Consider the following 17,745-nt stretch of genomic DNA (forward strand, 5'->3'; position numbering starts at 1 on the left):
CAGCCATGCTACTTTTTTAGTTTATGTCGTGTCATTTAAAAAGTTTCATTATTCCACTGCTGGTGAGTTTTCTTGCTAAATCATGAAAAATGTGAAGTTGTGTAACATTTGCCCCTTGAATACAGTACAGAACAGCACCTCATCTTACAACATTCTGCCTTGTGTTCAGTTTTCTTGAGACTTTAAAGTGAAGTTAACAAAGCAGTGATCTCCCTCTTCCCATCAAAATACCCAAAATACCCATAAGCAAGGTGTTAAGCCGGAAAAGGCTTTTTTGTACTATTTGTGCTCTTTTTTCTGCACTTTTGCATTTTTCAGAGTTTTTAAGTGAAGTTATTTGTGTTAAACATCAGTATGTTATTATCCAATCACATTACTCCACCTATATCTACCTTAATCCATTCTATATTAAGTGTCAGTCATGTTAATTTAATACAAAAAAATCGGTTCTCTTGTGAAAGTCCATAACCAATTTTACAATGAAATTATTTCTTTAAAAGAAAGATATGCCATCAATAGATTAGAAGAAACTTGGTGGGAAATGTCAACATATAACATCAAATATATTGTTCTACATTATAACAGACTGAGGACAACAAATTAAAAATAAAACTTCATTGCTAGATCAGATGTTTGGGGTTTACAGAGGAATAATTTCAGGCTTTGATATGGAGGTTTGTTCCTGTCCAGGTCTGAAGATGAATCGCGGCTCCCTGAAGTGATGGATGTGAACAGTGTGGTGAGGAAAGTCCCCGTGAGGATCGTCCACACTGAGAGCAGCTCAGAGCGGGAGGGCCGAGCCTACTTGCCTCAGAGCAGCGAGACCTGCGGCATCTTCGACCCGCCTTCTTACATCTCCTCCTTGGGCGCCACGGAGCGCCCGGCCTCCTCCCTGTTCAGTGCCTACACCCGCCAGACCGCTCAGGACCCGGGTCATGCTGCGACATCAGGCCAACAAGGAGTCGAAGGCGCTTCCACCCCCAGCAGCCCCGAGTCGAGCTCAATGGGGGCTCGCCACTCAGAGGAGGACGTCAAGAGAGAAGAGCTGGCGAGGGACATCATGGGTAAAGACAAGTCCTTGGTGGACATCCTGGACCAGAGCGGTAGGAAGACCACCATGGACCTGATGGAGGGACTATTCCCCCCAGAGGAGCAGATCCTGGAGGGGGCCCACCAGCGCAGGAGGGCCTCCGCTGGCTCCAGGCTGCTCACCTCATCACCCAGGAGCATAGAGAGGTGGGAAATTTTATCCGTCAGGTGTGCAGTAACTTTTGCAATTTCGGAAACGCAGCAGCAAAAAACATTTAAGCCCTTCTGCGGGTTAAATGTTCTGTCTTTGCGCATGCCGGCTTCATAATTGCATACCAAACTTCCCATCTCCTCGAGCATCTGTGGCTGAAGTGTCTTTATGCAAGACACTAAATTACTGTCAGCTCTTCTCTAACTGACTCTGACCTCCCTGTAGCAGCTGAATGGTTCAAGGTTGACTGGTTTATCCCGAATTCATCATCCGCAATTTCACAATTTTAATGATGTTCTCAATCAAATAGGAGCTCAATATGATGTTCTGACAAAGTGGGTGGTTGTGTGGAAAATTTATTTGCCCTCCTGCCCTCTAAGGAATCAATGAACTTTCTGTTCCTAATGAATTAAATGAACTAATTAAGACAATTTAAAGTGTTACACACCAATAAAGTTTTAAAGCCTTTTTGTAAATGGCCTAGAAATGAGCCTCTCCAACCTTCTCTCAGCCTGCCCTCTGCTGGTCAAAGGTTGCATTACAGTTATATGTTCCAACCAGAACTAAAAGATTGATTTTACTGCCTTTGGGAAAAGTTGAAACTGAAAATACTCTTCTCTCCTGTGCGTTAGGAGGGAGGAGGAGGACGTGTCTGTGTCGGCGGCGGCCTCCCTGGTCCCCAGCTCCTCCTACTACAACACGTCAGCTCCCAAAGCCGAGCTCCTCATCAAGATGAAGGACATGCAGGAGCAGCTGGAGGAGCAGGACTCTGAGGACGAGCTGGACGTTGACCTGGCCAGTAAAAAGGTAAAAAAAATAGACTACACTAACCAGCCTTAATCAGCCTTAAACAGTCAATGTTGACAGAACAGAGAAATTATAATCCTCTTTAAGTGTTTTACCTCATTTGTCTTCTTCATCCTCTCCAGCAAGAGCTGATCTCCAGCCTAGCGAAGAAGCTGGAGGTGCTGCGGGAGGCGCGGCAAAGCCTGCAGGAGGACGTGGAGGACAACGAGGCTCTGGGCCGCGAGGTGGAGGCCACCGTGCAGCGTCTCTGCCAGCCCAACCAGCTCGACAAGTTCCGCATGTTCGTGGGCGACCTGGACAAGGTGGTGAGCCTGCTGCTGTCGCTGTCAGGGCGTCTCGCCCGGGTGGAGAACGCCCTCAACAGCCTGGAGGACGAAGCCCCACCAGAGGAGAAGGTAACCGCCTTGGTCACATGACTGCAGGTGTGAATACTTAGATGACATTTTAACAGTTCTAACATCCATCCTTGATCTCCCTCCATCAGCGCACCCTGACGGAGAAGCGCAAGCTGCTGATGCGGCAGCACGAGGACGCCAAGGAGCTGAAGGAGAACCTTGACCGTCGGGAGCGTCTGGTCTTTGGGATCATGGAGGCCCACCTAGCTGCAGAGAGCCTGGACGACTACCGCCACTTTGTGAAGATGAAGTCGGCCCTCATCATCGAGCAGCGCAAACTGGAGGACAAGATCAAGCTGGGCGAGGAGCAGCTGAAGTGCCTGGTGGACAGTCTGCCGCTGGAGCAGAGGCCGCTGCTCTGATACCGTTCGCTTCAAAAACATCTGGTTTTCAAGAGAAATACTGGATCAAGACTGGGGCTCCGGGAAGAACTCCTACCCATGTAGCATTTTTAACACCGACGTATCATTGTTAAACTGAGTACATGATTGAGACTATTTTCAGCCTCTGTTGCATGCCAGTGGTGTTGTTACTACTTTTCCCATGTTCCGATGAAGTTTTTGCACATGACAAGACAAGAACACAATTATCGTGTTGTTCTTTGTGATTAACTGATTCACGACTGATGTTTGTAGATGTCGGACAAGAGACGTGCAGAGATAGAGGGAGACTGAAAACGCCAGAAAGGCAAGACGCCTCTCTGTAGAGTGATTATTTTTCTGCTTAAGCACATATGTAACTGCATTGGTTAAACAAATGAGCTGCTGTAGACACACAGGTTAAGTCCTAAATAGCTTCCTGGATTCCTGTAAAAGTTCCTGCAGTTAAACAAAGATGATAGTCAGGAAACAAATGTCTTTTTTCTCATACTGAAGAGGATAAACAGACGATTTTATGTCGATCTTTCACTCCTTTTACAATCTGTTGCAAGATCACATAAAGGACATTTTCCATAAAAACCTGACAAATCTGAAAAAGTTTTGGTCTAGATACTGTTAGAGGCAGATGCTCTCCTTTTGTGAACCATATATTCGTATCCTCAAGTTAAAGTATTCATGGTTTATCTTTAAAACTAGTCACTTTTGGAGCCTCCATTCTCCAGAAATTACTAACTTTTTATAGCCTCCTTGCATAAACTTTAATCAGAATCATATTTTATTGAACAAAAGTGAAGTGAAACACTGCAGTGTGACCTGAGCTTTAAAGATACACACACACACATATATATACAAACCAAACCATATCCTCAACATTTATGATCACAAAACTTTGGTTGTCTCTTTATATTTTCAGTCTACTGTTAATATTTGTGTTTCTAACTTGTTGTATTTAAGTTGTATCACAAGCTCGCTCTCCTGCCGTACGTGGCTGGGTTTGTAATTAATTATCATCACGTGTGTTTTAAAGTTAATATTTTCTAGTAATTTATTGTAGCCAATTTGAAAACTTCTATGGAGGAAGGGGAAGGTGTTTTCCCCAGTAATTTAATTTCACTCATGATGTACTTTTTGTTTTCTAATTAAATGAAATGAAGATTACAAAATGCTATAAATCTGTTTTTAGGTTACAATCCAGTTTTTAAAAGTGTCATCATGTTGTCAAGCAAGATATTAAGATATCTTTCCTGCTTTTACAACAAACCACGTCTTCTTTGTGTAGCGTTTCATTCTATAAGAGTAGACGTCACTTTTTCACACGGCAAATATCTCATTTTGGAGTGGAACTATTTAAATTATACTAGAATAAGAGGTGAATGTGATAACTGGACTTTATTCTCATAAAGACGATGCTGACTGGTTCCAGCAGTACAGACGTTGTTCCTTCTTGTTTTCTATAAAATAATACACTGCTAATAAATTACAGGTTTTCATTCATTGCTTTTAGCTGAAGCTCCCATCCAAAGATCTTCACTGGCTGTTGAACCTTTTCTACACTCTCAGACTAAAAGGACTGAGGTGCAGCTGGTGTTTTCTGTGGAGGTTAATCTAAAAGTTTAGCACTTTACTCTCTGGTTTGGCCCTTTTTTAGGGGTCTCTCTGCATATATATTTATCTGAAGACGTGCCTACTGTAGCCTCCCACCACTGTGATCTCCATGGACTGACGAAGGCGTGCAGCAGGGTACCGTGTACGGCCCACACCTCCTGTATGCAGTGCGCTCTTCACCCAATGAAAGCAATAAAATGATTAAGCTGAGAGTTGTTTGTTTGTTTTGTATCTAATAACTTGGCAGCAGGTTGACTGTTTTCATGTTTTACAATCATTGTCCACACGTGTCAAGACATTCTGTCTATAATTAAGCCCTAAAACGTTCTCAAATCAAGTAAAATCTGCCAGTGCTGTAAGAACAACAATGGAAATGAAGTTGTTTCAAATGTTCTAGAAATGAGCGTCTTTATCTTGAAACAAGAAAGAGTGAGGCAGGTCACTGCAGTGGAATCAAGAAAAATGACACTTAATTAAGAAAACAATTAAAACAAACACAATTTGGCTTGTTTTAAGAAAATACAGATAAAAATTACCTTCCTGACAAGAAGATTTGTGACGTCACTTCCTCCCGTGATTGGTTTGGTTTCTCAGCTCAGGAGCCAATAAGCGGAGTTGAAGAAGACATCAGGAAACTATTTTCACCTGAGTAAACTGGGCTTCAGCTTATTTATGTGGCTTCATTTCTAACATCTCTCTCTTCCTCCGAAGCCTCCACCGGCCGGTTTGGTTAAGGTTTTAGGTTTTTGGTGTTTACATGAATCACACACTTTCATCCTCACACTGCATTAATTACTCATGTAGCTGACTGACATCATATAATAACTTCATTCATGTGTGATTCCCTTTGTTGCCACTGATTCTGGGCAAGTTTGTGACAAATTGCTAAATGCTAAAAGCAGTGTCTTCTTTATACATCGCTAACAGTTTCTGCACCTGATCAATAAGCAAACAACAAGGTTTTCACTTGTGATGGTGCTTATTTAGCAGTTATCTCTGCTTCAAGTCTTTTGTGTCCATCACCAACAATCAAATCACAATGTTGGAACCTGCTGATACTCTCAATTTCATAACACAAGGACTTTTACTGAACATCTCACCTTGTAATGTTTTTGGGTGTAAAATATTGTATTTTCATCTGAAAGTTTTGTCATCAAGACTAAAACAAGACTTTTTCATTTATGACAGGACGAAAAAAGTAAAATGCATTTTTTTTTTATCAATATCTTGAATATGTCTTCAATTTAGATGATCAGAAATACTGATGGGTCTTAAAGACTGAATATATCTTCAAGTATTGGACTTCAGTGAACAGTTTTGGTCTGCTATTTCACACTAGAATTAATTTCTGGTAATTATTGCTAAGAAAATCATATTTGAAGCACAAAACAACATCAACAGCTTCAGTTCGTCAGTATCAGACTTAAAAACGACCTTTGAAACAGTTAAAAGTGCTCTCTACTGTTTACTTGGGTTGGGCGCAGTTAGAGCGGGAAGAGGCAGGCAGGGGAGAGAGATAGCTGTTAGATCTGATCCCAGGTGAGCATAAAATAAATGAGTCATTATTTTTATTCCTTATCGTTAGACATTCTTGCTTAAAAAATACTCCTGAAACATGACTAAGCGTTTAGTGCTTTTGTCAGGATTTAGCTTGTACACATAGTCATGTACAACACAGCGAGTCTTCAGTTTCCTGTTGTTTTTCAAATCTCTGATGACGTTTTTTTCATCTATTGCTCAACTCAGAATTACAAGAAGTAAAGTAAACATAAGCTCAGACTTTTATAGCTTCATGCTGGCAGTTAAACATCATTCTGGATGTGAACTGTACTTAAATTTTGAGTACATTGTGTTTTTTTTACCTTTAAGAAAGTAGAAAATTGATGCTAATTTTCCAGTAAAACACACACAGGATCTGAATAAAATACTCTACAACTTCCTCCCTCCTCATCATCACTGAAGAATATCTCAACATACACTTTTATACAGAGTCCTTCTTCACTTATTGAGCCTTAGTGAGACGTCAAACTTTAGTTTTCAGGCCTGGACACAGTATCATACTGTGGAAAAATGTTGAAATTTTATCTGTGAAATGTAAACGTACCAGAAGAAAAGTGATTTAAGCTGAATACGTTTAAATTAAGTAAGTATGTTTTGTAAAAAAAGTTCTCTTAGTCCTCATTATTCAGTGATATTGATGTTTCTTACACTTGACTGCGAGTTATTTGGGTTAAATCAGATTATCCTTAAAGGAAAAACCCGATTAAAGTGTAGGTGTACATCTAAATACTAACACCAGTTTATAGATAAATCATATATCTATCCAAAAATACACATTCTGTTTTGTTTTTTTATGATTTTTGATGTACCAGCCACACACAAACACAAACACACACACACAAAAAAAGTCACATTTTCATGTTTTTTCCTGTTTGTAGTTTGTAGTTGTACACATTTTTCAGTGTATCCACATTTAATTTTTATTATATTATAAAACTCTTACAGGTTTTTTACCCACAAAATTGATAAATCAGTGATGATACTGGCAATAATAAAGATGACAATGATACTGATATCATATAAAATATAATCAAAACAAACGTCCACAAACCAACTTCAACTTTTAACACATTTTACTCTGAAAAACTGCTGCACTGATACATTTCAACATGATTCAAAACACATTTTATTATCTTTTAGTCAGTTCCTCATTTTTTCAGCAAACAAATGAGGAAAGTCATATTTACTTCCTACAGCACTTACACAATGACGATTAACACATGCTGGTGAATTACAATAACAACAACGCCTTTTCTCTCCATTAGAGCCTTTATGCTGTCAATCATTTACAGTTTCTCAGACGTGACAATAAACTATCAAGGCTATCAGTTGCAGGATGAGGAAGTGTTGAGCTGTGTCTGTGAATAAAAAGACCTTCCTGCTCAACGACTCACTTTAACATCCTTCAGATAAGGCAGAACGAAACAGGTACGTGACACAACGAAGAGAAATCTTTTACACCTGATTTAATCTTTTTTATATTATATTAATTGCTTTAGCAGAAAGATACTGTAATGTACTGATATAAAAAGGATAAGTGGAGATATGAATTCTCCGATGCATTTGATCAGGTTTCTCTCATTGCTACAGAATTGTTGTCATAGATTGAGAAAATGTATATACAAGCATCATTTCCTTTTATTCTTTACATCTTTTTTTCTTATTTTTAGATTTTAATCAAGCTTCCTCTTTTGCTAACATTGCTTTCAGTCACTGGACAATAATTAAGATACCTTATTGTTAAGATATTGTAATAATTCACATGACAATTTGGATAAGATATATTGTTTTTTGCACTGGAAATATCATAAAGTTAAGTTTTTTTCTACTTCTGGAGATGAACATGTACAAAATAAACTATTTGAACTGATTCAAGGCAGCAGAAAGAGATGATGGATGATACTTTATAGTCCTCTTGTTTAGTTGCTGAACAGGTTTGCAATTTGCTTTTATGATAATCAAACAATAGACGGTGATTAAATGAGCATAGACATCCTGATGTGTGACTAAAAAACTAAACCTTTGAGGTTCATAAGACTCATTTTTTCCATCATGTTGATGAGCTTGAATGTTATTTTTGTAGTTTTCTTAGTTTCCATTTGAATCTTCTAGTTTTGTAGAAGGAAAAACAAAAAGATTAATCGTTTTTCAGAAAGCTGAACGCACTAAACCACTGCTAATTTTAAAATGGCGCCTAAGTTGTAACGCTTCCAGTCGTCTCAGACTTTTACTATCTCTTTGTTCTGGACTGGACCGAGTGGGAGAAAGCTGATTTGTTATTTTAGAAGACTGTTGTTGCATTATTGATTATTGATTGTTTTCACTCCGGTCTGAACTCGCACTGCACACAATTTGTCTCAGTGAGGATTGTGTGTGTTTTTAACGTGCTGTGGGTTACAAGTTGTTTGTGATGACTGTTTCTTTGTTTAGTGCTTCAGCTTGTTGTTTCCTCTGCAGTTTTATCCACCTTGCTTTGGTTTTATTCTTGCCGGTTAGTAACCTCATGTGTTCCCGTAGCCCTGCTCACCTGTCCTAAGTAAGCCTCGTCAGCCTTTCCATGTGTTCCTCCTAATTACTTTATTACCTAATCATCATGTTCCTTCCTTATTCTGGTCCCAGCTGTGCCGTGTTCTGTGATTGGTCCCGCTGTGTAATATACACCTGTCTGTTCTCCTAGTTGTTTGTCAGATTGTTGTCTATGTTTCTGGTGCTGCAGATTGTTTAAGCTCCTTGTTTCATGCCAGTTTGTCACCTGACTGCTGAAGTCTACGTAAAGATCTTAAATAAGTCATTCTGCCTCAGTCTCTGCATTTGAGTCCACATGTGACATGAGTCAATAATTAATTTTTCAAAGTTTAAAACGCCTTTTTATGGGTTCTAACTAACATTATCTCTCATGACAATAATTCTCCTAATAGCAATAAACAAAACTTTGAAGAGGAAAAACTGTTGGATGAAAAATAAGATAATAACTCTGAGAAAAAAAAGGCTTAAAGGACAAGTTCACAGTTTCTCAAGTCTGTCTTAAAACAACATTGAAACCTGTTTTTCTTGCTGTAATCATTCCTCCTGTTCATACTGACCATTAGAAAATGCAAAAATGTATTTAAAAGTTTATCTGAAGCTAAATCAAGTAGATATCTTTCAACGTTACAGTCTTTTTAGTGCCAAAGTTCCTCTTTTTGTTATCACACTTCCACCGCAGCTCAACAGGGAAACACAAAGAGGGAATTTGATGCTAAAAAGACTGTAAATGTGTCAGATATCCACTTGATATGACTAACTCAGACTGCTGAAGCTGAATATAAGCTTCACATCTTATTTAAATGTATTTTCACCTCTGTGGCCGGACAGGAAGCAGCTCATAAATGCTCTATTTTGAATATTTTGTCATTTAACAATAGTTTTACAATAGAGAATGATTTGTTTAGTGAGTGCTGATGCAGTGATACAGTGAGGAGGAGTTTTGTTTATGTTCATCTGTGTGTGTGTGTGTGTGTGTTTCTGGTCTCTCAGAGGAAGCTGCAGGTAACCCAGGTGACGAGAAAGAGGAAACAACCCGCGAGGTGACGCGAGCAGAAAGAAAAACAAGTGTGAGTGAGTGAGATGGTGGATGTGAGATGACACCCTCAGCCCGGCTTTGATGTTCTGATGAAGCCCAGTCTGGTTGGGATCAGGTCTTCATCGTTATGACCTACCTGGCTCACACCGTTCAAGCCCAGCTCGGCGCCCTCTGGCTGGGCTGTGTGGGCTGGACTCTCACCGCTGTGGCCCTCGGACTCATCCAGTGGAGGATTTGGCAGGTGTCCGACAGGGAGGTCATCAGCTCAGGGGTGGCCTGGGTGGGCCTCTGGAGGGTCTGCTTCAACAGCCACGTCCTGGTGACCCCTGGCTTCAGGATCATGCACTGCAAGTACATCAGTTTGACTGAGGCGTTCACGCCGCCGGAGATCATAACAGGTCAGGTTCTTATGTTCCTGTCTCTGCTTGCGGGGCTTTGCGGGAACGCTGGAGGTGTTTACGCCCTGAGGAACGTCTACTTTGGGATGGAGAAGACCTCCCCCATCCGCTTATTGTTCTTCACCGCTGGGGCGTTGTGTCTGACGGCCGCCGGGATGTCGTTCATACCTCTCCTGTGGAACCTGAGCTCAGTGGCGACCAATCAGACCATCAAGTTCCCCCCTGAGTTCAAAATGCCCAAAGCCCCTGACTCTCAGCGCGTGGGGAGCGGCATCTGGGTCGGGTTGGTGGGTTCGGTCCTGATGGTGGTCTCTGGGGTTATTTACTGTAGATACAGGTTACCGGTGAGGACACAGCCCAGTATTCAGCCATCTTTGACAGTAGCTCGGGGAGCTTTAACGAGCTCCAGGGGCAAAGATAACCTGGTGTTTGAGTCTCATGAACACTTATGATCAGTTTGTTTGGTGGTTGATGACTCAGTGAATGTGAAAGTGGAGGACTATGTAAGATAAGATGTACATTTATTGATCCTCTGTACAGGAAATTCAGTTTGACAGAGAAGCACGAGAGGAAAGAAAGAAATGTCCATGAATACATGTGTGTAGTTGTGCAGTTTGAAATGTGACGTATAAAAACTCCAAATAATTGCTGTTGACACAAAATTTAATATAATATGATACTTTATAAACCAACTTCCGGTTTGATCTGTTTGCAACATGGACAAGCAGCTGATAGATTTGTATTTAATTATTAACATTACAGTGACTCATCTAACTTTATACTTCGAGGGAGAATAAATAAAATGATTCATCTTCATCACGCGACAACAAGTAAACTTGACGTCATCATCTTAGTGCCTCAGAATAACTTTAAAGTTTACTATTTTGTTCACTATTTGTTTTTTATCTTTAGGGATGATGCAGATAAACCTCAGCCGTAATTAAGTTAATGACTGTGTCTGTTAAAGAGTTAATAATACGGATCTATAGGTCAGTAAAACAGCAACATTCTCACAATAACGTGATTTAATCTTTTCTCTGCGTATAAATACGGTTCTCAAATCTTTAATTTACAGCTGCAGTGTTTGTGTGTTAACTGCTTAACATTTTACGTGTGCACACGTTTTTACATTTGTGCAAATATATACTGTAGCACAGCTGTATGCTAATTAAAAATATGTACTTGTATGTTAACTGCAGTAAATACATTCATGATTATTTTGTGTCAGCAGCAGTTTTCTCACCAGATTTCATGATATTTTGTATTAATTACTATATTGTATTATGTGTAAGTTAAAGGTAAAAGCAGCATTATTGAGCCTACAAGATGGGCTTTGAATTTTTGTTTCTTATTTGCACTGAAACATTGGATGTTCTTTGTTTTACTGAATTTGAGCCTTTAACCTTTACATACTGGTTTTTATTCTGACCCAGTTTCCAGTTGACAGCATCCACAGATATCTTATCAGTCATTAATAAATGGGTGATTAATCCAGTGAGACAATGTTTTCTTTCGGTTTGACACTATTTGTTTAGAGAGAAAACACACAGTCACACTATATTATGATCTCATGTTATTTAAATCATAACAACCATAATTATCTCTATTAATTTAATGAAAGTAAAGGATGCAACGCTATTCGAATGGTAGGTTTCATTAAAACCATCAATCAACACTGACCCAGAACACACTCTATGTGTGGAAAAAGTAATTAATTTTCAAATATTTCCATTTTTGTATATTCTGGCTCACTGAAGTCATAAAATTTCAGACTCTGAGAATATAATATAGGTTGTTTTTATTGCTTTCAAACGTCAAAATGGGTCAAATTTGATCTGAACAGTATGTAAGGGTTAAAAACGCCTTTAATTACAGAACTACATAGATAATGTCTGTTATTTAGTGTACAGATGCTTCATTTTGGTCTTCGTTGTTAAACACCTTTATTATTAGAAGGTGAAGAAGAGTTTTGTCGTTTACTCTCTTTATCTAAAGGACTTTGAGCTTCGACCTTTTCATGACTGCTCACCTGTAAGGCGTCGCTTGTGAATTACCCCTTTTGTCCTTTGTTGCACTGTAAATATTATCTGGTCTCATGTGTGGGAGTAATAATGAAACTGTTGTGTTAATTGCAGGTTGTTTACCAGTTTTATTCCTGCTTAGGAAGCACCTGAGGAGCGGCTTTAATTGGGTGGAAACGTGCTCATGTTCTCTGGTGGTTTTTGCATGATGTAGAACTGATGTAGCTGATGAGAACAACAGGATTTAACTATTGTTTTTACAGATTTTTATAACATGCTGTATAAAGGAAGTGGATTACTGGAGAAAATGGGATCTTTAAGCATCATTTTTACACATTCAGAGACATTTAAAATAATTGTGAATGTTTACAACATCCAGTAATGTGTAATAATGTAATAAATTACCTCAAAATGTTTTGACTGATAAAGTTTCTACAAATTTTGAGTTGCTATCTGAATCCATATGTTAGTGGTGGAACAGAAGTATTCAATAAAATATACAAAGAACTTTGGGGTGTTTTTTTCTTAAATATTTTATTCAAAAAAAGCAAAAAGCTCATCTCCAGGATTTCAAACCATCTGTATCAATGTTCCTCTAGTGGTGAACAGTCCCTTCACCTCACTGAGATCAGTGTTTATGGCTCAAATCACAGCCCTTCCTGCCTCGGGAGGTGGTTTTTTTTGTGTAGAGTCGAGTTCACCTGAGCCGTTTACTGAAGCAATAAAGAAAGATGATAACAGTCGGTCAGGTTCAGAAAATCCAATTGAGGCAATATTTTTAGTTTGCGGGACAGTTCTCGTATATATATATGTATATATATATATTTTATTGCACACACCTCTGGGGAAATTATGACCATTTATTAGATGATCTGTCAACCGAGTCGCTGCTTCACTTCATTTAGAAAATCTGTTGCCTTTAAAAGCCGCTTTTGTAAAAGTCTTATTTTCTAGAAGTGTTTGTCAGTAGAGGCAGCTGATCCGACCCAGAGGTGTGATTTAAGGAGTGAAATAACCACCAGACTGTCAACAGACATCAACATGTTTTTTTTTTTTTGGGGGGGGGGGGGTTATTTCATCCTTTAGGAGTTGAGCATCTCCATCATGCAAAATATCTTTGTTTTTCATTCACTTACACACTAATTTCAACGATGAAGCGGTTTGGAGGGGGCTGCTGATGATCTTAACCTTCTTGAGGAACTTCATACAGTACACAGATTAAGAGTTTCATTCCCAAAAAAAAACAAAAAAAAAAACAACAAAAAAAACAAAAAAGCTTTAAAAACAAATGCTGACGCCACAGTATCACATGTCACTGATGACTATTTTTGACTATTTCCAGGATTTTTTCCTTGAACAAACTGCTGGAAAGCAGAATTATCTGAGTTTAAAATACCGTGTAGCTGTCAGCAAGCAAAAAAATATTTCCATACCAGGTATATATAGTATGCATCATTACAGAATGAAACCCTCAAATATAAATATAAGACGACACTGGAGATACATATGGCATATCATTCAAACACACTCTAATACTGAATACAACATATACAAGTAAAGCACAATTATTATTTTTTAAAAAAGATGTTTCAAATCTCAAATATTACCGAATCAGATCAGATATTATCAGGATTTTTTTTTTTTTACAATTTGATGATGATGCAGTTCTTTAAAACATGGCACACGGAGGCTGTAAATGCAAATTATTCAAATCTACAGAAACAAATGTTGACAAACTCCTTTTCTTCCCCCCCGTTATGTGCTGAGGACACAGAGTCCAGCCTGTCCGTCTCCGGATAAGAAATGCCCTGAATGTAAATACAGAAGACGTGGAATGAAACTGCCTCGTGTTTAAGCTGCTGCATCTTTTGACGTCTTAACTTGGTGTGTCGAACTCCTCGAGTCACATTTCCTCAATAAAACGACGTTGTATGAAAGCAAACTTTTAATTTCCTGTACAAAAAAGGGAAATGCAATACGATGCCAGACTTAAAGGAACAGTGCATTAATAATTACATTTCTGTCATTATCTGCTCAGCTGATGCAGCTTTGTTTCAGCCTCTTTGTGTGTGTGTGTTTTTGAGTCCAGATGTTCTCAAGCGGCTTCATGATCACATAGTTTCAGCATTTCCGAGCACCGAGAGGTCAAAAATCCTAAAAAACGAGCAGCGTTTTCTTAGTGAGCGCCCCCGATTTGAAACCAACCGATGAAGAGACATTTAATGTTTAAGACATCTCATCTTTAAATTCTGATTCAGCTGTTTAAAATTGGTTTTATGATTCTAAGTCGAAGCTCACAACGACTTCAGCCTCGACGCAGCAAACACAGAAACTCCCAGCTTAACAAAAAAAAAAAAAAAAGCAGGGTCCCCCAGAAAAGTCAGCTGACATCACCCAGCGAAGCTCTGCGACGGCCAATCAAATACATGCAAGCACATGTAGCTTCATTTGTAACGTGAAGATCTGATTTTTTTTTAACTGTATCGCTTTCTTTTAACTCAAACTGGTCCCTCCTTGGTTACCAGTACATGAAGCAACACACCCACCAATGCAGCCCCTTGTTTCAGCCTGAACGCCGACTTCTTTCAAACTTCTTCTCAACCACTTTATCTACTTTACAGGAAGCTCAAACAAAGCTGTACGACTGCACTCCTTGAGAAGATAATGTCAACGTTTGGGTGAGCTATTCCTTTAATGCGGCTTGATAGCATTATTCGCTCCTGCTGACACCACCCGGAAAGACAAAGGGATAAAAAAAACAAGCCAACGCAAAAACCATGTTGTGAATTTGGGTGCAACACTCACATTGAATGCTACTGCACAGGTCAACGACACGAGCGCCCCTGCGCTCCGGAGAACCGGCGACGACAGCTCGTCTTGTCCCGTTTTTTTTCCTCGTCCTTACCTCGGTCTGTTCACCTTTCTGCCCTCACACATGGAAGCCCTGATAGTCGGTTTTGATCCAGATGGTTTGAAACTGAACAAAAAATACATACATACAAAATAAAATACAAAAAAAAAGAAAAAAAAAAAAAAAAAGAGTAAGAAATGCAGGAAGTTTAATCATTCCAAAGTCCGCCAGTCTGTTCTTGATACACCTCAATGACGTCTTCGTCCTCCATCCCCAGCTGACAAACAACAACAACAAACAGCAGAGACGAGACACGTTTATTATGTAGTTCAGATGCTCAACATGTTTACCTACAGCCACAAGTTAAATCATATAAATTAAACATCTTATTTATTCTTTATGAATATGTGTGAAGTCTTAAATATAAATGATGCAACTGCAGTTTTGTTGCTCTTGCATAATGTCAATAAAGTTCTTGACTCTTGAATAAATTTGGACACTCAGGATCAAAATATATTTCAACAAACGAATGATGAATTTACCTCTTTTGGAGTTTGGTTGTCTGCGATTCTCTGTCCTTCAAACAGAAACCTTAGCGTGCTTGCTGGGACGCCCTGGAAAAAAAAACAAAAAACACAAACACAGACGTGAAGTCGCAGCTTCTACTCAAAGTCTGACATTTAATCATGAGACATTTACTAGAAGCTTTGTTCACGTCTTTGGATGCTGTCATTCAGTTACAGGAAGTGGATGATGATGATGCTAATTTCCCTGCTTCCCTCTTACCTGTCTCTGGCTGTAAGACTCCTTCAGCTTCTTTAGATGTGTCGTCATTTTCACCTTAAAGTGGATTTCGCTGCTATCCTGTGGAACAGAGAGAGAGAGAGACAGAGAGAGAGACAGAGAGAGAGAGAGAGAGAGAGAGAGAGAGAGAGAGGATTAGAAGCAGCAGGAATAAATACACATGCATTAAATTATATGACAGTGAGGAGTTTAGGAAAAAGCTGCAAGAAGGAAACTATGATTAAAACCAGATCACATTTGGTGAATTGTACAATTTAGTGCAGGTGAATTTGATTACAGAAAGTCTCTCGTTCTGTGAAAACAGTTGTCAAGTCTGAGAAAATTATTCAAATGACATCAGCTGTTAGTCTAAGAGGGGTAACACAGGTTTTCTGTTAAAAGTCGTGTTTTGTACGAGGAAGGAAGCTTTAAACTGTGGAATTCTCTCCGTCCAGTCGTCCCCTTCTTTTGAGATTTTCAAGAGACAACTATGCCAAACTTAAGCAGCTCAGGTATTTCTGCTGACGTCTTTGTACATCTGTGTTGTCTCTATAAGCTTTGTACTATTATTCCTTCACTGTTGTTATTCTAACGTTTTTCTTTGCCTCTATTGTGTTTATTTTGTCTGCTGTATTGTGTTTTTGTGTCCTCTGTGTGCCATACCAATAAAGTTGAGCTGAGCTGAGTGTTACGAACTCGAACAAATTGCATTATAGAAAGTTTCTGGAGCTCAATCCGTACAACTAACTATAAAGTCAGGGTTTCTCAGCCTCTGCTGCATTAATTTTGTATGTTTTGTTATTATTCTGTCTCTCACAAGTCCCTCAATTTTACAGCAGCGCATTACTAAATCACTGGTGTGCCCCTTTAAATAATATAACATAAAAGATGCTGGAAGCTCATATTCCTTGGAGGATTGTGTGAGTGTGAAACTGTATAGATTTAATTCTCACAGCAGTCAAAAGGAAAACTTCAATTATTTTTTCCAATACAACACGCAGCGTTTGGGAAATAAGCTCATGATGAAAACATGATATTTTTACATCCTTAGACAACCAAACAACAATTCAAACACACTCTGCAGGTGAGGGACAGATAATAACAGGGGAGAGGACTTTAAAACAGGAAGTAGAGACACATCCGTCATCCCGGCGTTCATTCATACCTGACCGATCACTTTTAATTTGATGTACTCTCCGTCCTTCTTATCCCCCCCGTCTTGGCTGGATGGTTTTGTCTCCTAAACAAAACAGAACAAGCAAACAGACCGAGACATTAGACTTGTGAACAGCATACAGTACAAGAAATAGTCAGTTTACTTTCTGTACAGACTGATAAATTCATGTTCTCGCACTTTGACCCTTTTGTGCCTTTGTGGTGTTAATTATTGTTGTCCAGCTGTAGACCTGCCACTGCCATTAATCCTTGATGTGTTTAAACTCTTTCTGACATTATAATATTTGTATTTTTTATTTAAATCTTTTAAAATGTGTATGAATGAATTATATATGTATGCTTGTTTGCAAACGTTCTCGCCTCAAATTGCCCCTTGTGGGGCAAATAAAGTATTTTTGAATTGAAGTGAAACAAAAACAAATATTTCAGCAGCAATAAAACCTTTTAAACGTCACACACATTTCCAAACAGGCCTGAAGAGCTTGATTTTTACTTTTAATGATGAATTCTGACGTTAATACAAACGTGGCTGAACGTAACGTGCTGTAACGCTTATTATTTTATAACAAAACTTTAAAAGAAAATGAACTGAAACCAAAGCTAGCTGCTAAGCTAAACAGCTAAATAAGCAGTGAGTTGTGGGCCTGAAGCTACATGAGCTAACAGTTAGCATGTTAGATAACCTGATACGAGGTAGGAGCCACAAAAACACCGGTATGTCTCTTTTATCATTTCACACAGATTATAAACAACTATGACTCTTTAAAGATGATATCTTACCGTGTCTGACATGTTTTCCCCCTGTGTGTAATGTGAAAAATACAATGACAATGGATGTAGCGTTAGCCCTCAGACGCAGCTCAGTCTGATGTTGTGAGAAGTCACCCGGAAACAAGCATGCGTCACTCCTGTCTTTCAAAATAAAACTCCTCCTAAACAAGCTTCCGGTCGCGATATTTTATTTTCC

The 17,745-nt window shown here is 39.0% G+C and overlaps 3 protein-coding genes across 5 annotated transcripts in view; 2 read left to right on the forward strand and 1 right to left on the reverse strand.

Moving 5' to 3' along the window:
- LOC137176753 (protein Shroom2-like) overlaps window positions 1–4,637 on the forward strand; it is a 30,432-nt gene extending 25,795 nt beyond the window's left edge. For both annotated transcript variants that reach the window (XM_067582655.1, XM_067582656.1), the window contains 4 exons: window positions 691–1,236; window positions 1,873–2,047; window positions 2,170–2,442; window positions 2,532–4,637. In XM_067582655.1, coding sequence (XP_067438756.1) covers window positions 691–1,236; window positions 1,873–2,047; window positions 2,170–2,442; window positions 2,532–2,804 — 1,267 coding nt within the window. In that variant the 3' untranslated portion in view covers window positions 2,805–4,637. The remainder of the gene's footprint in view (window positions 1–690; window positions 1,237–1,872; window positions 2,048–2,169; window positions 2,443–2,531) is intronic.
- Window positions 4,638–6,973: 2,336 nt separating this feature from the next.
- Window positions 6,974–12,479, forward strand: LOC137176774 (claudin-34-like). Of its 2 annotated transcripts, none has more exons than XM_067582693.1 (2): window positions 6,974–7,415; window positions 9,504–12,479. In XM_067582693.1, exon 2 carries the CDS (start codon window positions 9,677–9,679, stop codon window positions 10,397–10,399), a length of 723 nt encoding a protein of 240 aa, XP_067438794.1. In that variant the 5' UTR covers window positions 6,974–7,415; window positions 9,504–9,676; the 3' UTR covers window positions 10,400–12,479. The 2 variants fall into 2 exon arrangements, with proteins under 2 accessions (XP_067438794.1, XP_067438795.1); XM_067582694.1 differs by lacking the exon at window positions 6,974–7,415 and adding an exon at window positions 7,438–8,757.
- Window positions 12,480–12,893: 414 nt separating this feature from the next.
- On the reverse strand, window positions 12,894–17,690 carry sumo1 (small ubiquitin like modifier 1). Its single transcript, XM_067582696.1, has 5 exons — window positions 17,559–17,690; window positions 16,768–16,842; window positions 15,606–15,683; window positions 15,362–15,433; window positions 12,894–15,096 (listed from the first exon to the last, which is right to left on the reverse strand). The coding sequence occupies exons 1-5, from the start codon at window positions 17,568–17,570 to the stop codon at window positions 15,028–15,030; spliced, it is 306 nt and encodes a 101-aa protein (XP_067438797.1). The 5' UTR covers window positions 17,571–17,690; the 3' UTR covers window positions 12,894–15,027.
- Between the last annotated feature and the right edge of the window lie 55 nt (window positions 17,691–17,745).

This window comes from Thunnus thynnus, chromosome 24 (assembly GCF_963924715.1).
Source record: "Thunnus thynnus chromosome 24, fThuThy2.1, whole genome shotgun sequence".
NCBI lineage: Eukaryota > Metazoa > Chordata > Actinopteri > Scombriformes > Scombridae > Thunnus > Thunnus thynnus.